The sequence below is a fragment of the Hypanus sabinus genome, chromosome 16, assembly GCF_030144855.1.
Source record: "Hypanus sabinus isolate sHypSab1 chromosome 16, sHypSab1.hap1, whole genome shotgun sequence".
In the NCBI taxonomy this organism is placed as follows: Eukaryota; Metazoa; Chordata; class Chondrichthyes; order Myliobatiformes; family Dasyatidae; genus Hypanus; species Hypanus sabinus.
This window is the reverse complement of record NC_082721.1, coordinates 23,296,627-23,319,053: the sequence shown is the minus strand read 5'-3', so window position 1 is coordinate 23,319,053 and position 22,427 is coordinate 23,296,627. Positions and strand designations below refer to the sequence as shown.

At 41.8% G+C, this 22,427-nt stretch overlaps 1 protein-coding gene across 1 annotated transcript; it reads left to right on the top strand.

Annotated features, from left to right (window-relative positions):
• Nucleotides 1-2,829: 2,829 nt before the first annotated feature.
• LOC132406072 (growth arrest and DNA damage-inducible protein GADD45 beta-like) lies at nt 2,830-4,487 on the top strand. The gene is made up of 4 exons (XM_059991274.1): nt 2,830-3,042; nt 3,186-3,287; nt 3,411-3,624; nt 3,890-4,487. Exons 1-4 carry the CDS (start codon nt 2,966-2,968, stop codon nt 4,001-4,003), a joined length of 507 nt encoding a protein of 168 aa, XP_059847257.1. The 5' UTR covers nt 2,830-2,965; the 3' UTR covers nt 4,004-4,487.
• The last annotated feature ends 17,940 nt before the right edge of the window (nt 4,488-22,427 follow it).

The following is a 22,427-nucleotide window of genomic DNA, read 5'->3' as shown; positions in this document are numbered from 1 at the left end:
TCAAATGCATCTCTCCCATTTCCCACACATCTGCCCTCACCCCATCCGCCCGCCACCCCACTCGGGATAGGGTTCCCCTTGTCCTTACCTACCACCCCACCAGCCTCCAGGTCCAACGTATAATTCTCCGTAACTTCTGCCACCTCCAAAGAGATCTCACTATCAAGCTCATCTTTCCCTCCCCCCGTCCTTTCCTTCCTCCCTCACCGCCATTCAGGGCCCCAGACAGTCCTTCCAGGTGAGGCGACACTTCACCTGTGAGTCGGGTTGTGTGGTATACTGCGTCCGGTGCTCCTGGTGTGGCCTTTATATATTGGTGAGACCCGACGCAGACTGGGAGAACGTTTTGTTGAACACCTATGCTCTGTCCAGAGAAAGCAGGATCTCCCAGTGGCCACACATTTTAATTCTACGTCCCATTCCCATTCTGATATGTCTATCCATGGCCTCTTCTATTGTCAAGATGAAGCCACACTCAGGTTAGAGGAACAACACCTTATATACCGGCTGGGTAGCCTCCAACCTGATGGCATGAACATTGACTTCTCTAATTTCCGTTAATGCCCTTCCTCCCCTTCTTACCCCATCCCTGATACATTTAGTTTTTCTCCCTCCTCTTTTCTCTCTCTCTCTCTCTCTGCCCATCACTCTGCCTGTTTTCCGTCTCCCTCTGGTGCTCCCCTCCCCCTTTCTTTCTCCTGAGGCCTCCTGTCCCATGATCCTTTCCCTTCTCCAGCTCTGTATTTCTTGCCAATCACCTTTCTGGCTCTCAGCTTCACCCCATCCCCTCCGGTCTTCTATCATTTCACATTTTCCCCTCCCCCCCACTTTCAAATCTCTTACTATCTTTCCTTTCAGTTAGTCCTGACGAACGGTCTCAGCCCGAAACGTCGGCAGTGCTTCTCCCTATAGATGCTGCCTGGCCTGCTGTGTTCCACCAGCATTTTGTGTGTGTTGCTTGAATTTCTAGCATCTGCAGATTTCCTCGTGTTTGAAATTTCAATCTCCCATCATTTATAAAAGTATCTGTTTTTCTATTTAATTAAAAATTAGCTTTGTTTCTCACATGTACATTGAAATATCAAAACACATAGTACAGGGAAATGCGCCCCTTTGCATCAATGTCCAACACAGTCTGAGGAGGTGCTGGGGGCAGCCCACAAGTTTTACCCTGCTTCTGACACCAACAACTGAATGACTAGATATAGCCTAGTACAGTGTATACTTCGTTTAATGATACACCATACATCCGCTTCAATTGACGAAATCCAAACAGACAGAAAGCAACAATCACTTTCAATTCAGGGATTAAAGAATCATACGAAGAATTTATGCTTCTCCGATCGAACACCAGATGGAAGCAGTGACCCAGTAACAAGAATTAAAGGCAGTACGCCACGCCAGACGGCGCTGTTCGATTGGGTTAAGTGTTAAATGCTGCAAATGTAAACGTATTTATTTCTGAATGTGTTTACAAGCTACGTTCTATTTTAACGGTTTTCAGGGTGGGGGTCAGGAACGGCTAATTAAGCATGCATTCTGTTTGGAATTCAAACTATTTCTTCTATTGTCTTAATTTTGCAAACCACCGACGGAAAGTTCTCAAATGGCAATTTAAAGTTGCCTGCAAACTTTGCCAAGGGCTCAATTTATTGCAGTCGCAAATACAACGAAAATATTTAGGACATTTTGTTTAGGAACATTTGAAGGTGGGGGTGGGGTGGGGTGAGTTGCTCTGAGTAACATGTTACCTATCTTGATGTTGCAGATGCAAACAATGCAAACGATCACACAAAGAAGTGGCAGATTTAAAATGTAAATTATAATCATGCGGGGCATGTTTTCGATCTTCTGGTGTCATCTTTTATAATTATTGCTATTGCTATTTTCATATCGTTCAAGTTTACAATACATACGGTCGCTGCAGGTACCCCCGCATGTGACCTGTTTACTTATTGACAAGAGGAGTTTTTATTACTTGTTATGCACAGTAAATAACTCCACATTTGAAACCACGAAGAAGAGAATCTAACTTAATTTCCAATGCATTTTTCACTCCGCACAGAATCAATAACAGTAAGTACATTTAGTTATATAGTACTTTGTACTTCAGAACACCGAAGTGCCATAGATTTCCTGGTGCATCCAGCTTAAACGAGAAGTTTCCAACTCCCTTTACGCAACTGTTTAATGTTTAGCTTCACCTACAATCCACACTCTAAATTTCCAGTAGCGCCTGTTGCAAAACACGACTGCAGATTGATCTTGATCAACAAGTTCAATAAAAACTGGCAGAACGTTGAAACTACCCAAAGCTGATAATCCCTGTTTTAAAAGGAAATATTCCTAATTAATTGCAGGAAAATTCATAGCTAATTTGGAACAAGTGCAACGCTTCCCATATCAAACCACAATACTTCAGGGATTTAATTTTTTGCTTTGTTGGTTGTTACATATTGCATAAATGTTTTGTAGCATTTAAGTTTAAAAATAAATAAGGTACAGTAGATACAGACAGACACAATATGAACACAGGTTCTTTTGGGGAAGTCGTAAGGAACTAAGGTTGCATTGCGATTTTATTCTTAAACATTGAGATTTTATTCTTAAACATTGAGATTTGTTTCATTGCAAAAGATACAACCGTGCAATTTAATCATCCCCACAGCACGCGAAACTTAGTCACGGATTAAGCAGCAGACTAGAAGCAGGGAGAGAAACAAGGAATTTCCCGTAACCGCGCCCACGTGTTGTAGTCCGCCAATAGCAGGTGATATGTAAATGAGGCGGTGGGTGGTTCGCAATCCTACTTAAAAGAGCGACGAGCTCGCTTTCTGAGCTACAGACGGAGTTGGAGATCTAAGTGGACTGTTAATCGACTTGATAAAGATCGTCTACACCGACATTGGGGATTGTTACGTTCAACGGCGGAGTCTGCAACGAATTATTTGGTTGTTGCACTCGCATGTTCTTTTACCTTGGATTTAATCGCTGCAATATGACTTTGGAGGATACTACTGGAACTGACAATACCAATAAGAAGTAAGCGCATTTAATTAATTGTTCAATTCAAAGTCGTGCAGTCACTTGGCGATCGGGTTTTAATAACGTGGAAAAGACCACGCTTTGATAATGTGAACTTCATTTCTGAACTCGTTCTAATAAACATTTCTGCTTTTGTTCAGGATGCAAACAATTGACCAAGCTTTAGAAGAATTGTTGGTGGCATCCCAGCGCCAGGGTTGTTTAACCGTTGGAGTCTATGAGTCGGCGAAACTAATGAATGTGTAAGTATTGTATAATATCAAAAAAGTGCAATTTATTGCAAAGTCATTTTCTATATCTTTTTCAATTGAGTTGATTTTTTTTTCCTGCAATTATACTGAACTTCTCGTCTTGTTCCCTTGCAGTGACCCAGATAGTGTCGTTCTTTGCCTCTTGGCGGCTGACGAGGACGAGGAGAGTGACATCGCTCTGCAGATTCACTTCACTCTGATTCAAGCATTTTGCTGTGAAAACGACATTAACATTGTGCGGCTGCGGGGTGTCAAGCGGCTGGAGGAGATTCTGGAAGCCGGGGAAGAGAGTGCTGAGCCCCTGGACGTTCACTGCATGCTTGTCACGGTAGGTTCCCTCCTCTTAATGCAATTAAATTATTTCTGTCTAAACATCGCCACCGTACTTGTTCCGCAAGTACGTAGTGTTAGAATGAAATTAACTTAACGAATAGTACAGTATACTGTAGTGCGTAGTCAGTCGGCATTTATGGAGTTAAGCTGTTGCAACAGACGTGAAACTGAAGGTTGCGTGATCAGGGAGAGGCTGACTGGAATTGACGCGCTGCTATGCTGACGCGATTCTGAACTAACCGTTTTAATTTTGTTTGCAGAACTCTCACACCGACGTTTGGAAATGTGAGGCGCTGGAGGAAGTCGGAAGCTATTGCCAGGAAAGCAGAAATAAGAACCAGTGGGTTCCTATTGTTTCCCTGCAGGAACGCTGACAAGGTCTCGGTGAATTTTAAAAAAGCTGCAAAATTTGCAATCTTTTAAATAGATGTATGCCGTTTTTAACAAGAGGGACGTGGATGAGAAAAATCTTGGTTTGCGAAGGCAGTGTTTTTTTAAAAGATGCAAGGAATCGGCATAGCTGGCGGGACTTGGCTGTTTTCGAGACGGCAAGTGGATTGCAACGGCTCCCGGAGCCGAGAGGGAGCAGAAGAGGCGAAGTTGCGATGAGAAGGCAGATTTGGAAATGGAAGCGGGGTTTGGAACCAGGACATTCTGTATATGTATATATATTTTTTTAAAAAGACTGGACTGAAATGCAGAGAGGGATATTGGTATACCAAGGACTGTGACGTGGTGGTTTATTATATAACGATTGACGGTCTCGCCCAATCGCACTGGAGTTTCTCATTGTGGAGAATTGAAAGGAAACCATGCGGAGCTGCACTGAGGATTTTGGGGGCCGTTTTTATTTCTAAACGGGAAACCTTGCACAAGCCACGGGTGTCGCACAGGACAGAGATGCAGCAGATACGAATGGTTGCATTTAATTTCAGCTCGGAGGCCAATGCAAGGAAATCTCGATTGTAGTGGGCGTCGTGCAATTTGATTCGAAACTTGTGAAATGTCATGACTTTTTCGATGAGTGTTTTGTAATTATATCTGATCTTTAAGATGTGTATTAAAATAAACGCAAATTATATTTACAATAAATTGACATTTGAAAAGTTACTTACTCGTCTGACTTGCCTTTAATATTCGGATTGGGTGAAATTCTCACAGCAGGGATGAAGAGCACGGGCAGGGTTGGGGGAAAAAATAGTTGCACCTGTCTGCGGGGATAGGCATCTTACTCTTCAGTTCTATTGTTGGCCTTTTGGTAAATTTTCCATGAGAGTTCGAATGCAAATATTTGACCAATTTCAAAGAGCACAGCAACCCTGTATTGTAGACTAGTAGTCACTGTCTATTGTAGCCAACGTGTGCACAGCTAGTTCCCACACATAAAGAGTAGGTGAGTTAAAGTCAAAGCTGCTCATTTTTCAGAATTTCCGACCCATTGGCGGAGGAAGTAGGGAGAATCCCCTGCCTCTACCTTTTCACTTAAGGGGTGGTCTCAATTTAACTTTTCGTGCACCTTGTCCCTGGTTCTCGCGGAGATGTGCCTGCCAGGATAGATTTGTGCTACATTATCTGGAAATAAATCCAGAAACATCGGATTTGGAGCTGAGACAGCTTAATGTTGAGCCAAGGGGGCTGGCGGGGGTGGGAGGAGAGAAAGCTTAGATTCCATATGCTCGCCATTTCATACAAGAGTGTTGGAGCTGAAAAACTGTCACAGAACACTGTCCTGCAAGGCGACTTTTATTCCAGAGCATTACTGGTTCACATTCAATAGCTTTTAACTTTGTGGTGCTGCGTCCTTAATGTTTTAATTGCATTATTAGTTAGCCCAGATTTTTAAAAAGATTTTTTAAAAGTTTAATCCACTTCAATATCAAGTTGTGCATCAATACAGGCTAGGAGAAGGAGGTTGAAAGGGATAATAAATCACAAACGAGAATATCTGGAAATGCAAGCAGCACACAAAATACTGGAGGAACTGAACAGGCCAGGCAGCATCTACAGGAAAGAGTACAGTCAATGTTTTGGGCCGAGACTTTCCCATCAATATGGTATTCTTTTCTATTGATGCTGCCTAGTCTGTTGAGTTCCTCCTGCATTTTATGTGGGATAATAAATCGGGCACAGGGGAGCATATTCAATAGGCTAAATAGCCTAATTCTGCTCAAGTTTGTGGCTGCTAAGCTCATGCTGTGGTAGTCACTGGCCTTTGTACAATGATCACAGATACAGAAAAACAAGCTGGATTCCCATCATAGCCACCAGGAAGTCCGTAGCTGATAAGGAATTAAAGCAACACACACAATACTGGAGAAGCTGAACTGAAAACTGCTGATTTCCTCCAGCATTTTGTGCCTGTTGCTTTGATTCCTATCGCGTCAGCTTGGTATTCAAAGTTGATAATTAGATAGAATTGGAATGAAAAGTAGAATCAGTCATGGGAACTGCAGAATTAAAAGATTCCTATTAAAGCCCTACTTTTACACCAATGTCCATTATAGCGGAAAATCTATCCTGCTCATGTTGCAGGAGTAATCTCTCTCTCCCTTGTGGAGAGACAGCCTGTCTGAGATACTGAAGTGCTGGCTTCTGGGTTGTAGTTTTTAATGGACTCAAGATCAAGGTTGTCTTTGTCATGCCTGGCATGGCTGGGGGAAAGGGGGGAGGTGCTTTTGCAAGTGGGGGGCGGGGAGGGGCTTCGGTGGTTCTGATGTTTCTGTCATTTATTCTTTGGGTTTTTTTTTGTTTCGTGCAAGTGTGCGAAGTGAAAAGAATTATAGCTTGTATATTATATGCGTTCCCCGATATTAAATTGAACCATTTTGATCCCTAGTTGGTCTGACTTGTTTGATTCCCAGCCAACAAATGCGATCAGCACTGAACTGCCTCTCGTTTGGCCTAATAAGTCATTTTCTTTTCCCCAGGAAACAATTAAGAATGGACAATAAACGCCAGCAACATCCACGTCCCTTTAAGGAATATGTTCAAAAAAAGCTTCTATTGTTGTTTTTTAAATTTAATACTTACCTCATCTTTTGGTTTGTGCAAGCATTTCTTCCAGATGATAGCAATAAGGTGACAGCTACAAGTTCTAAACTATACTGTTCAAAGTAGTTTTATTTTAACTTAAACCAAACAGCTATTATCTATGGCCTTTGGAACGCACTATACTATAATTGTGTTAAAATTAACAAAGAACTAAATCCAAAGAAATGATCTAAAGGCAATTTGTGGCACTTGGCATGCAACCAATTCTTTCAGCCCAGACTAAATAGTGTATCTGGGTTGGGGCAACTCGGGGACTGAGTTTTCATCGGTTTTCCAGATGCCATCCTTAGAACAGGGCTCCCAACTTTTTTTATGCCGTGGACCCCTACCATTAAACCAGTGATCTGTGGACCCCTGGTTGGGAATCTTGCCTTAAATGGAGGCCAGTGAGAATGTTTTATCAGCCCCGTGACCTTGGTCCTCGGGGGTAGTGAAGCCTCAGACCCTCAGACAATCTGCTCCAAAAGCAGATTATACCATTGATAAGTTCCATCAACCTATTGAACCAATCAATGACTGCAAGCTTGCTGACTTTACTGCCTGTTATGTGCTAGCGTTTACGGCAGCAATGAAGGTCTTCTTTCTCTGTTATGTCCTTGGCTATCTTCTCCTTTGTGCCCCAGCTAAGGCTCAGGGTCCCCAGTTGCTCACGGATACAGAAGGAGTCTTCATTGCTGTTTCCATAACAATTTTTTTTTTGAACAGTCAGGGCTGTTAACCCTGAGCTGAACCCACAAACCTGGAGAACTAGGGACCACTCTTAGTCTAGCCTCTACCCTTGTGGCATGCATGACCCTACCAAGAGCCAAAGGACAAGGCCCTGACTCCAGTCACCATAGCTCTCCCGGTCATTGGGACATGCAAGCCTTCAAACCCTACAACATGGTTGTGGGCCTCTTGGAGGAATTACAAGTGAGCTGTCATGGTACAATTGCTTTTGGGAAGAATGGTCTCCTGATGACTGACCACTAAGCCAAAGATTCTTTTGGATGCAAATAGGGAACTTATTCAATAAATGTAGCAAATTAGCCTAAACCTGCCATTCGGTAAATGGTAGAATTCATCATTGCAAAAATAATAAAAGGGGATTGAGAATAAAATTCAGCAAAGTCAGCACAGTTTTAGGAAGAGAAATCATGTTTCACAAATTTATTTGAGTGCTTTGAGGATATAAACTCTGCTAAGGGTGATCCCAAGCCTGGATGCAAAAGGAGAAGGGTTGGACATAGGGCTAGCAACCCCATCCTGTAAAAGCCCAGTACTATAGAAACGTCAACAGAAGCTCCAATGTCCTCATCCTTGAGAGAAGAAGGATCTTCAAAGATGGGCTACACCTTGGTACAATTTGAAATACATAAGGCAATACACACAGAATGCTGGAGGAACTCTACAGGACTGGTAGCATCAATGGAAAAGAGTCCTGAAGTCCTGGAGAAGGGTCTTGGTCTGAAATGTTCACTGATTACTCTTTTCCGTAGATGCTGCCTGGCCTCCTGAGTTCCACCAGCAATTTGTGTGTGTGTTGCTTTGGATTTCCAGCAGTGGCAACTTTTCTCAAACTTGAAAGTCTGATATAGGTCAGAGGACTGTGGTGGCCTAAACCCCAGTTAGGGTGATAGGCTAAGTAAGTAAACTGAGGATGTAACTAGAAGGATGATTGAAGTAGTGTATGTAGATTTATAAAAAAAAATTATGTGGTGCTTCTACGTAATGAAAGAGCTCTTGACATCAGGAATAGTATCTACAAATTGAAGGTTGACTAGTAAACAGAAGTAAGGAGCTGGGATAAGCAGGCCACTTTCAAGTTGGCAAGTTGTAACAAATGGGCTGCCACAAGCTGCAATTTATATTAATGATTTAAATTAAAGGACTTAGTGTATTCAAGTAAAACTGCTGACAATTGGTGGAAAAGCGAGTTCTGAAGAAGACACAAAGTCTGTAAAAGTATAAGACTGGACAAGTGAATGCATTCTTTAATTGGAAGAATTAAAATAACATAATATTGTTTAAGAAATAAAAGAATAGAAAATATTGCTCTACAAAGAAGTCTATGTGTCTGTATAGAAATACATAAAGTTGGCATAGACCAAGTAATTAGCAAGACAAGTCAAATACTTGCAAAGAGGACTCAGTGTAAAAGGGTGAAACGTTGGTGCAATTTTATCTAAAGACAAAGCACATTTCATCACTTCTGAGACTCCCTACAAACCTCACGTCATTCTTACTAAAAGTACATTACCAATGCAAGTTAGGAAGTTAATTATTGTGTAAAGCCTGTTGCCATTTCAATATATCATTTAGCCATCAAATAATTAATCATCCTCTCAGTATGTGGCACATGACTAATCAAACCAAAGGGGGAACATTTAGGGGTGATTTTGAAAATTTGAAGCATGCAGAGGCGCACCTGATGTGGCAGGAGGAGCACCCCACCTCACAGCAAAATTTAAACATCCATAAATACAAGAGGTTCTGCAGATACTGGAAATTCAGAGGAAGAACACAAAATACTGGAGGAACTCACAAACGAGAGGAAGTCTGCAGTGCTGGAAATCCGAACAACACACACAAAATGCTGAAGGAACTCAGCAGGTCAGGGGGCATCCATGGAAAAAAGTAGAGTCTACACTTTGGGAGATCCACCCTGTTAGGCACCCCTGCCTCCGTTTGTAGTTTCCACATGGGCCTCGTTAGCCACACCACAACCCACAAATCCTGGGTAGTAGCAAGACATCCTTAGACAGCTCATAAGATCCAGAATGTAAATATATAAGAAGAACTTTCTCAGAGACCTTGAGATATGCAAACAGATTATACCAACTGCAATCAACTACAGATTTCAAGCAAGTCTTCTCAAATTATTATTGGGGACAACACCTGGAATACTGTTTATAGCTTTGGTCTCCTTATAAGGGAGCATTAGTGATTACAGGAAAGCATAAGGAGGTGTCAGAGGTAGATTGGTGGGTGTGTGGAATACCCTGCCAGGTGTGGTGGTAGAGGTAAATACATTAGGGACATTTAAGAGACTCTTAGGTAAGCACACGGATGATGAAAAGTGGAGGCCTATGTGGGAGGGAAGGGTTAGATTAATCTTGGAATAGGTTAAAGGGTTGGCACAACATTGTGGGCCAAAGGGCCTGTACTGTTCTGTAACTTTCTGTGATCTATGTAACATATTATTGGTGGGAGGACATTCAGGGAAGTTTCACGAGAGTGATTCTTGAAAGGATAGAACAATTTAACATGTTGTGTAGATGTTCAGAGATTGTTTCTTCTGGTAGAGGAAGACAGAACCAGGAGGCATAAACTGATGACAAAGAACTGCTCTTTGGAGACTGATACGGAAAGAAATTTCTTGTCTAAGATGGTGGTGAATTTTCAAAATTCTCTGTCCCGGAGAACTGTGGAGGCAGAGTCATTGAATTTATTTAGGCTGAGATATATTTTTGGATGGTAGGCTCTCAAGGTTCATAGAGAGCAGGCATGAAAGTGGAGTTAAGACTAAGGTCAGATCAGGAATGATCTTACTGAGTGGTGCAGTATGACTGAAGGGATTTGCAGTCTTACTGCTGATCCTGTTTCTTATCCCTTGAGGTCCTCCAGTAAACCTTGGCCATTTTTTCCCCAATGGATTCTATAAACTACTTGAGAATGTTAACTTGGAATCTATAATCTATTATATTTACTACTTGAATTGGCATGATGCATTTCCAAATCTCTAGATCTCTAAGTATTAGCTAACAAATTCTGCTTAAACTGTCCTAAACTAACCAGGTCATTTCTAGGGAGAACTGGAGGTGATGATGTGTCAGCTGCCCTTCAGAGTTCTAAGTAAAGTTATTATCAATGTACAGATATGTTACTACATTCTTTGCTGAAATTCATTTTCTTGCAGGCATTTGCAGGAAAATGGAAATACAGATTAGAGAGGATCATTATTTGACATGTGAACAGTGAAGTGCATCGTTTGCATAAAAATCAAATCAGCGAGGATTGCGTTGGGTTGCCTGCAAGTGTTGCCAAGTTTCTGGCGCCAACATAGCATGCCTACAACTCGCGTGTCCTGACTGTACGATTTTGGAATGTGGGAGGAAACCAGAGCACCCGAAGGAAGCCCACCGGGTCACAGGGAGAACAGGGTTTAAACCCCAATCAGTGATGACTGGCATTGTAAAGTGATCACTACACTAACACTACCCCTGACAATAGAACTACATATGAACGGACAAAAACTGACAACCAACATGCAAAAGAGATCTGTAGGTCGTAGAATGTCTAGATGGGAGTTTCCTATTGTGCACAAACAACTAAGCGTGCCATTGTATGCCTCAATTATAGACTAGCTATAATTACTGTGTTTTTCTTCCTCTCACTCAGGATGCCTACAGCCTCCAGTAATTTCAGCTAAAAGTTAACCTGCATCTTTGACAACTCGGTGAAAGACTCTGCAAAAGTAGGCACTTGTAAACTAGGAAATAAAGCAACGCACACAGAATGTTGGAGGGTCTTGCTGAAGGGTCTTGGATGTTGACCGTTTACTCTTTACCTGTTTGACCTGAGGAGTGCCTCCTGCACTTTGTGTGTGCCGCTTGGATTTCCAGTATCTGCAGATTTGTGCTTGAAAGCAAGGTGATCAAAATGCTCATAGGGCTGCTAAACCATTGTGATTAGGGTTAAACCAGTTTTTAAGATGCTATTTTACTAACAATAATCTCTGTTTAATACTGAGGGACAGCTCATCAGAGGAATGATTGGATTATAATTTGTTAGATCTTTGTCTGAATAGGTCAGATTATTACCTCATTATTCACTAACTACTGCAATCTAGCCAGGACAATGTGCATTTTAACAGGGCCACCTTGACTGATATACTATCTTATGTACATTTTATTTGGCGCAGCTAAAAAAATGTAGGTGAGAAGGCAAAATGGTATCAGAGATTAGCGTAGAATCCAAGCAAAGAAATTTTATCTCAAACATGAGAAAATCTGCAGGTGCTGAAGATATGTATATCTTATCCACATGACCTTACTGTGAAGGAGTTTTTTTACCCCAAATTAGAAGGAAAAGACGCATTTGAAGACAAAAAAAAAACACTTGATGTAACAAACACAAGGAATTCCTGAGATGCTGGAAATCCAAAACAACACACATAAAATGCTGGAGAAACTCAGCAGGCCAGGCAGCATTCTTAGCCCGAAATGTCGATTGTGAACTATTTTCCACAGATGTTGCTTGGCCTGCTGAGTTCCTCCAGCATTTTGTGTGAGCACTTGATTTAATGGAGGAACTGAAGGAAATTCACATTAGGCAGAAAATGGTGTTGGGTAGACTGAAGGGACTGAAGGCTGATAAATCCCCAGGGCCTGATGGTCTGCATCCCAGGGTACTTAAGGAGGTGGCTCTAGAAATCGTGAATGCACAGGTAATCATTTTCCAATGTTCTGTAGATTCAGGATCAGTTCCTGAGGATTGGAGGATAGCTAATGTTATCCCACTTTTCAAGAAAAGAGGGAGAGAGAAAACAGGGAATTATAGACCAGTTAGTCTGACGTCAGTGGTGGGGAAGATGCTGCAGTCAATTATAAAAGATAAAATAGTGGCACATTTGGACAGCAGTAACATGATTGGTCCAAGTCAGCATAGATTTACAAAGGGGAAATCATGCTTGACTAATCTTCTGGAATTTTTTGAGGATGTAACCATGAAAATGGACAAGGGAGAGCCAGTGGATGTAGTGTACCTGGACTTTCAGAAAGCCTTTGATAAGGTCCCACATAGGAGATTAGCGAGCAAAATGAAAGCACATGGTATTGGGGGTAGGGTACTCACATGGATAGAAAATTGGTTGGCAGACAGGAAATAAAGAGTAGGGATTAATGGGTCCTTTTCAGAATGGCAGGCAGTGACTAGTGGGGTACCGCAAGGCTCAGTGCTGGGACTGCAGCTATTTACAATATACATTAATGATTGAGATGAAGGGATTAAAGGTAACATTAGCAAATTTGCAGATGACACAAAGCTGGGTAGCAGTGTGAAATATGAGGAGGATGTTAGGAGAATGCAGGGACTTGGACAGGTTGGGTGAGTGGGCAGATGCAGTTTAATGTGGATAAATGTGAGGTTATCCACTTTGGTGGCAAGAACAGGAAGGCAGATTACTATCTGAATGGTGTCAAGTTAGGAAAAGGGGAAGTACAACGAGATCTAGGTGTTCTTGTTCATCAGTCACTGAAAGTAAGCATGCAGGTACAGCAGGCAGTGAAGAAAGCTAATGGCATGTTGGCCTTCATAACAAGGGTAGTTGAATATAGGAGCAAAGAGGTCCTTCTGCAGCTGTACAGGGCCCTGGTGAGACCACACCTGGAGTATTGTGTTCAGTTTTGGTCTTCAAATTTGAGGAAGGTCATTCTTGCTATTGAGGGAGTGCAGTGTAGGTTCACGAGGTTAATTCCCGGGATGGAGGGACTGTCATTTGTTAAAAGATTGGAGCGACTGGGCTTGTATACATTGGAATTTAGAAGGATGAGAGGGGATCTAATTGAAACATATAAGATTATTAAGGGATTGGACATGCTAGAAGCAGGAAATATGTTCCCGATGTTGGGGGAGTCCAGAACTAGAGGCGACAGTTTAAGAATAAGGGATAGGCCATTTAGAACAGAGTTGAGGAAAAACTTTTTCACCCAGAGAGTTGTGGATCTATGGGATGCTCTGCCTCAGAAGGCAGTGGAGGCCAATTCTCTGGATGCTTTCAAGAAAGAGTTAGATAGAGCCCTTAAAGATAGCGGAGTCAAGGGATATGGGGAGAAGGCAGGAACAGGGTACTGATTGTGGATGACCAGCCATGATCACATTGAATGGTGGTGCTGGCTCGAAGGGCAGAATGGCCTACTCCTGCACCTATTGTCTATGACTACTTAGAATAACAATTAAACCACATAGGACAGGTACAATTTATTAAATTGTCTCCTGTGAGGACACTTAGATTAAAACTAAAGTCTTGGTGATGGCTGTTTTGTAGTTTGGTGCTAACATAACCCTCACTTAACAAATTCCATTGGGGCCTACTGATGGATTCAGCATTTTCCCAAGGTGTAGAGTCATTTGACAATTTGCATTTCTGTGGCACTGATGATTTGCCTTTGAGAGCACCTCTAAGCATTTTACAGACAATTAAGTACTTATCTGAAGTGTAATCACTTAAAAAATAGGAAGCAGGGCAAACAGTTTGTGCATAACGAGTTCCAGCAAGTAGTAAAACAATAATCTGATTTTTAAATTGCAACTAAATTCTGCCCAGCTCACTGGGGAGAACTTCTCTACCTTTGTGATATGGTGCTATTTGTGGTGCCAAGAGAGGGAAAAGCAGGATTTGTTTATCTCATAAAAGATGCCTCTTCAGGCCTGCTTTAGTTGCGCAATCAGTGGCAGCCTAGATTTCTGCAAACTACCACAGATGCTGCCTGGCCTGCTGAGTTCCTCCAGCACTTTGTGCGTGTTGCTTGGATTTCCAGCATCTGCAGATTTTCTCTTCTTTGGGAAGGTCAGATTCGAGTTTATTATCGTAAAGAGCAGTTGCAAAGAAAAGCATACTTGCATCAGCATCATGGGCATGTGGCAATATGGCATCATCTAAGCAGCATTCCCAAGATGAACAAATATTCAACACAAAATATGCATAATTTTCTTTACAAGAAAACACAATTCCTATTGTCTCAAAGGTAAATAATAGTCTAGGATACAAGAGGAACTTCCCAAATCTTGAAGATAATGCCATGAAATAGTTTCTGACCAAGCCCTTGAATTGGCACGTCATGCTAACAGCTTAGGCTCCTTAGGCTGCCACACAGCTAGAAGCAGGGAAGAACGGAAAAGCAGACAATCTTACAAATCTGTCTATATTCCACATGTGCCAAGACTTCAGGGAATGAGAACAACTCAGAAGAAGCTTTAAAACTGAACCTAAACAATTTTAACCATTCAGGCTGAGCCCTTTTCTCACTACCAACATTGAGTAGGAGGTACAGAAGCTTTGTGTCTCATGCCAACAGGTTCTGAAACAGTTATCACCCTACAACCATCAGGCCCCTGAACTGGTATGAATAACTTTATTCAGCACTACTCTGAACTATGGAGATCCTATGACTTTCAGACTCACTTTCAAAGACTCTTTACATCCCAGTCTCAGTATTATTTTCATTTGCACCAATTTGTTTTCTTGGTGCTGGTTCAAAGTTCAAAGAAACTTTATTAAGTAAGTAGATATATGTCTCATATACAACCCTGGGACTCATTTTCTTGTGGGTATACTCAATAAATATATGATAGAATAATAACCATTATAGAGTCAATGAAAGACCACATCAACTGGCCATTTGCTTAACCAGTGTGCAAAAGACAACAAACTGTGCAAATTCAAAAAGAAAGAAAGAATAATAATAAATAAATATTGAGAACATGAGATGAAGAGTCCTTGAAAGTAAATCCATAGGTTGTGTGAACATTTCAGTGATGGGGCAAGTACAGTTGAGTGAAGTTATCCTGACTGGTTCAAGAACCTAATGGTTGACCTGGTGCTATAAGCTCTGAAGCTCCTGTACCTTCTCCTGATGGCAGCAGCAAGAAGAGAGCATGATGTGGGTGGTGGGTTCCCTGATGATTGATACTCCTTTCTTGTGACAATGCTCTATGTAGATGATCTCAGTGATGCAGAGGGCTTTACCTGTGATGGACTGGGCCATATACACTACTTTTTGTAGGGTTTTCTTTTCAAGGGCATTGGTGTTTCCAAACCAGGCTGTGATGCAGCCAGTCAACATACCACATCACACATTAATAGAAGTTTTAGATGTCATGCCAAATGTTCACAAACTCCTAAGAAAGTAGAGGCACTGCCATGCTTTCTTCATATTTTGCATTTACGTGCTGGGTGCAGGACAGGCCTCCTCCCGAAATCAATAATCAGCTCTTTGGTCTTGCTGACAATGAGTAAGAGGTTGTTGTTGTTGTGGCACGACTCAGCCAGATTTTCAATCTCCCTCCTATATGCTGATTCATCACCTCCTTTGATCCAGTCTATGACAGGTGTCACCAGCAAACTTTAATATGGCACTGGAGCTGTGCTTAGCCACACAGTCATAAGCGTAAAGTAAGTAGAACAGGGAGCTAAGTAGGCAGCCTTGTGGTGCACCTGTGCTGATGGAGACTGTGGAGGAGATGGTTTTGCCAATCTGAACGTACTGGGGTCTGCAAGTGAGGAAATTGAGGATCCAGTTGCACAAGGAGGTATGGAGGCCAAGGTCTTGGAGCTTATTGATTAGTTTTGAGGGCATGATAGTATTGAATGCCGAGCTGTAGTCGATAAAGAGCATCCTGATGTATGTATGCATCTTTGCTGTGCAGATGTTCCTGGGTTGAGAGAGGGGCCAATGGGATTGCATCCGCTGTGTGCCTTTTTCACCGGTTGGTAATTGTAGCAGATCCAAGTTGCTTCTCAGTCAAGAGTTGACATGTTTCATCACCAACCTTTCAAAGCACTTCATCACTGTGGACGTAAGTGATCCTGGACGATAGACTTTGAGGCAGGCTGTCACCTCCTTCTTAGGCACCAGTAGAAGTGAAGCCTGCTTGAAACAGGTGGGTACCTCCACCTGCTGAATCAGAACGTTAAAGATCTCAGTGAACACTCCAGATAGTTGATCAGCAACTGGCTGGTGTGTCAGTGTTTGTTTCTGTATAGCTTTTCGTAAAATTCTATTGTATTTCTTCCGTATAAATGTCTGGAGGAAAATGAATCTCAAGGTAGTATATGTAACATTCATGTCCTTTGATTATAAATTTAAACTTTGAAAACCTCTGGGTTATTTCAAGTACTATCGAAAGGAATCGTTTGTATCCATGCACAAAGCAAATAGTAAAAGGAGATGATAATGTGTCTTAATTTAGGAGAACAGCTCACATATGTGGGTGTTTCAGTAATTCTACAGAAAATAGGAAGTGAAATGCATATTGAGTGTGCCTGAACTTTTATTGGCATCCTGTTTGTAGAAGACTCCCACTGATACAGCTTACCACTCTGGTGCACAGCAATTCGTTTTTGGCGGAAGAATCCAAGTTATTCTGGAATGCCTAGCAGACTCTACCGTTGCAGTTATTAGCTTCATATACAAAATACGTAGCAGACATGTCCTTCCAATGACAAAGCAGTGTACTCTGGATCACCAGTTCTCATGAATGTCAAATAGAATTTGCTGCAAGCTTATTTTATCCTTTTTTTTGCCAGATTCCAGTCCTTCCTGTGGACACTGAACATTGTAGAAAACTGCAATATTATCACTAGGCAATCAGGTATGACTCTTGGTGGTAACACCACTCTTTTAAGCCTGGCCTTGTCCTTACCAGATTTCTAGAGGCTTTGCCAAATAAGGATTGTACGTGATCTGCAACTAATTCTCATACTTCACTAAATATATCTGCTCCCCACTGTTGTGCCCGCTTATACTGGCTGGTTGAGCGGTGGCTCAACAATAATCATGCACTCAATGTCAGCAAGACCAGAGAATCGACTGATCTTCGGGAAGGGGAAGGTGGGAGGATACACACCAGTCCTTATTTGTGGAAAGGGCAAGCAGCCTTATGCTCTGGGCATCAACATCCCCAAGGATCTTTCTTGGGCCAAGCACATCGATGCAGTTGCAAAGAGCCACCACCTCATGAGGAGTTTGAAGAGATTATGTCTGCAGGTTTTGGTAGATATTGGGTGGGGAGCAATTCTGACTGACTGCTTCATCGCCTGGCTATGGAGGTTCCAGTGTGTAGGACCAAGAGAAATTGCAGAGGGTTGTAGACTCAGCTGGTTACATCTTCCCCTCCACCATCAGATTTCTGAATGGTTCATGAACCCACAAACACTGCCTCATTATTCCTCTTTTCCACTTTTTTTTTAAACTTATAGTGTTTTTTTGTCTAGCACTGTACTGCTGCTACAAAACAACAAACTTTGTGACACACAGCATGTCAGTGATAATAAACCTCATTCTGATTCGAGTTAAAGAAACTCAAAACAGATTGAGAATTAAATCTGGAACCTTGTTGGGTTTGTACAATTAAAAAGGTTTTGGGGGAAACAGAGGGAATAAAGGCCAAAAATCCTTCTGAAAATAAGATATTATCAAAAAAGCCCCTCTACAGTACCTACATCTTATAAAAGAAATTATCTGTTGCTACTTCACGTTTAGTGTTCAATATGCAAACAGTTTAATTCCCTAGGACGTACAAACTGCACAAGGTGTGGGCACAGTTTTGTGCCTGAAAGATAAAGATACAAGATTGAAAATAGCTGGCTCGAAAGCACGATTTCATTTCTTTAGTTTCATGTTTTTCAGAGATGATACTTATTCTGAATAAGTATCACTGGAACAGAATATAAGCCAAATTTCAAAGAGCGTGCGCACACACACACACACACACACACACACACACACACACACACACACACACACACACACACACACACACACACACACACACACACATACACACTCGCTCTGAGCAGCTTGTTGTAGGTTATTCGATTGTATTGTTCGATTGCAGGACCCGTTGCTGGCATGTGTTACCTTTAAATCTTCCTTCTCTCGTTCATCTGCATACCCTTCCAGTCATTTTTCCTTTTAACTCCACCTCCAAGTCCCCTCCCTCCCAGATTATACTTGGATTACTTTTCAAGCACCATTAACACATTACTGTTTCTGAAACGGGGTGGGGGGTGGGGGGAATATGCTACTTTAAAATAAATAATGGGTGATTAGGATCACCTGCAGCATTGGTCAAGAGGGTGATACACAAACATCACACACAAAATGCTGGTGGAACACAACAGGCCAGGCAGCATCTATAGGGAGAAACACTGTTGACGTTTTGGGCCGAGACCCTTTGTTAGGTCTAACTGAAAGGAAAGATAGTAAGAGATTTGAAAGTAGGAGGGGGAGTGGGAAATGCGAAATGATAGGAGAAGACCGGGGGTGGGGGTGGGGTGAAGCTGAGAGCTGGAAAGGTGATTGGCAGAAGGGATACAGAGCTGGAGAAGAGAAAGGATCATGGAGCGGGGGGCCTAGGGAGAAATAAAGGGAGAGGGGAACACCAGAGGGAGATGGAGAACAGGCAGAGTGAAGGGCAGCGAGAGAACAAAAAGGGGAGGGGAGAAAATAACTAAATCAGGGATGGGGTAAGAAGGGGTGGAGGGGCATTAACGGAAGCTAGAGAAGTCAATGTTCATGCCATCAGGTTGGAGGCTACCCATATGAAATATAAGGTGTTGTTCCTCCAACTTGAGTGTGGCTTCATCTTGATAGAAGAGGAGGCCATGGATAGACATATCAGAATGGGATGTGGAATTAAAAAAACATGCACAAACATGCTGTGCACTCTCTTCCTCACTCACAGATGCTGTCTGACTTGATGGATTTTCTAATTTTCTGTTTTTGTTATAGTTTCAATGTCATCATAAATTGCCTCTGTCACAACAAGTAACTATTACACTATTTAGAATATCATCTATATCAGATTCAGAGCTGTGATTAATTACAGGGTTAGAGCTGGGCTTGAATTTTTCGATTTTTAGTTTTAGTTTAATTTGGTACAAGTTTTCAACAAAATAATTTTTTTTAAAGCATCACTCAAAGGAATGATCAAATTACGATTTTACCAACTTAACAACTTAGCATAGTACAGATCCTTTAACTCGTAGTGTTGTGCCAACCTTTTACTCTTCTCTAAAATCAACCTAGCTCTTCCCTCTTAACGTCTTTTTTCTCCCCCTTTCATCTATGTAACTACCTGAGAGTTTCATTTTACACACTTAAGGCAGGGTTCAACTCTTGTGAACTGTTTGCACCCTGAACAATTTACAAGTCGGAAATGAGGCCCCAAGTTGCATTGCCATGAGGCAGAAGATGTCTACAGCCTCACAGCAGCTGGCAAATCCATTCCCCCACTCTCCTAAAGGCTCGTTCAGTTGTACGGACTGTACACAAGTCGGCATTTGTAATCTAGAAAAAAACCACAATGGGCAACTAAACTGACGTTGTTAATGAAAGTAGCAGATGGCCATTCAAATATATTAAGCTTTATCGTCTTCTGTGTGGTCACTAACTAACTTATTATTGCACCCACTGTAGTATGGGATCAGTAGTTCTTAATGTGCATTTAGAAAATAAGATTCAAAATTTTTAAAACAAAATGAATGGAGTATTTTCTGCCTTGATGACATTATTGATGTTAAAGAGTTAAAGAGTTTTATTAGCTTAAAAACTATTAAAGTCCAGGTAGGCCTTTGGGGATTTGTATTTGTTTATGTCACTTGGTTAAAGCTGAAAGTTTCAAGCTGTGGTTGATGGAAACAGTCGTGGTAACATTTAAATATAGATTATTTGGGGGCATACAAATTCTGGTGCATTTAATTTTATTCCAAAGAGAAAAATTCTATGGGACCAATTAAATAGATATACAAAACCAATATAATGTTGAACTGTGTTCATATAATCCTTAAACACAAGGAATTCTGTTGATCGTCAACCCAAATTCTGTAGATGCCAGAAATCCAGAGTAGCGCACATCAAACGCTGGAGCAACTCAGCGGGTCGGGCAGCATCTATAAACGGTCACTATTCCAGGCCAAGGCTTGTCATCAGCACTGGAAAGGAAGGGGTAAGAAGCTCGAATAAGAAGGTGGGTGGGGTGAGGGGGGAACGAGTAGAAGCTGGAAGCCAGGTGAAGGTGAAGTGAGAACCTAGGAGGTGATAGGTAGAAAAGATAAAGGTAAAAGATAAAGATAAAAGATGAGGGAGAAGGAATCTGAGAAGAGAGTGGATCAGGGAAGAAGGTGAAAAGGAGGGGCACCAAAGGGAGGTGATATGCAGCTGAGGAGAATAGAAAGGGTATGAGTAGAGTAAGAATGGGTTATGATAAAAGAGAGAAGGGATAGTGGGGAATAAATTACCAGAAGTTTGAGATTTTAATGTTCATGCCTCCAGGCTGCAGGCCACCCTGGTGGAATATGAATTGTTGCTCCTCCAATCTAAGAGTGGCCTCCTAATAGCCCGTCTTATCTAGAGAAAGTTAGACAGTAAAGGAGGATTTGGCAAACTTGGGAACTACTGGGAATCTACTTTGAAAATTTTCTAGATGTTTTAAGTGATACAGAGTATACTCTTATGTGTATGTGTGGTTAAAAACATGCAAGTTAGATGGTAACAGGGGATTTCATGGCATCAGGGAATATTGCAAGGTGGAGGGAGACTACACAACTCATTATGACAGCATGAAGTTTTTGAAGTGTTGCCCAATTCACCTCACCTTTTCCCCATAAAACTGCTGCTGGATCTAATTCAAGGTTCAAAGTATGTTTATTATCAAAGTATGTATGCAGTATACAAACCTGAGATTCGTCTTCTCCCAGCAGCAACGAAACAAAGAGAATCATGGAACCTGTTCAAAAGAAAAGCATCAACCCCCTTACGAAAAAAAAACAAATTGCGCAGAAACATCATATTCCACCTCCCACATGCAAAAAAAAATCTGCAAACAGAATAAAACACCCCAAAGCAAAAAAAAAATGCACATATTTGATAATTAACAGAACAAATCAATAGATGTTTTTTCAACACAAAGTACACTTCAGATACTGTGGTCAAATCAACATGTACCTTTATCTTTTCTACCTATCACCTCCCAGGTTCTCACTTCACCCCCTCCCTCACCAACCTTCCCCCTCACCTGGCTTCCGGCTTCTACTCCTTCCCCCCTCGCCCCACCCACCTTCGTATTCGAGCTTCTTACCCCTTCCTTTCCAGTGCTGATGACAAGCCTTGGCCTGGAATAGTGACCGTTTATAGATGCTGCCCGACCCACTGATTTACTTCAGCGTTTGATGTTCACTACTCTGGATTTCTGGCGTCTACAGAATTTGGGTTGTTGATCTACAGAATTCCTTGTGTTTAAGGATTATATGAACACAGTTCAACATTATATTGGTTTTGTATATCTATTTAATTGGTCCCATAGAATTTTTCTCTTTGGAATAAACGTTCATCAACAAGCTGGATGAACTCAGCAGGTCGGGCAGCATCCGTTGGAATGAGCACTCAATGTGTCGGGCCAAAACCCTTCAGTCCTGACAAAGGGTTTCGGCCCGAAACGTTGACTGCTCATTCCAACGGATGCTGTCCAACCTGCTGAGATGTTTTTTCAGATTGGAGCCACAGCTTCTCTGAAAATTCCAATGATTCCCAGTGTTCTCAAGTAATCTGTTGGCTAAATGGCAAGAGGGTTGCCGTCCAAACAGCGAAGGTTAAATTTTCTTCTCTTAAGTCGTGTACTGGTCACAACAAATAAATTTGGTGAAGTCAGTGAATTACTTAACAAAGCAGACTTCGGAGGTGACAAGTTCAATAACAAGGAGCAGACTGTGCTGGAAATACTTGGCAGGTCAGGCAGCATTGATGGAAAGTGAAATAGTTAATGTTTTAGGACCAGGACCTGTTATCAGTTCTGACAAAGAGTCCGGGACCCGAAATGCTAACTGTTTCTCTTTTCACAAATACTGCTCGATATGCTGAGTATTTCCAGTACTCTCTCTTTTATCTTTATACAAGTAAAATCACATATTATCATATAATCACAGGTGAGATCTGTAAGTATAACAGATACCTGCTGAACTGTATCAGGCTTTCTTTGCTGTGCAAC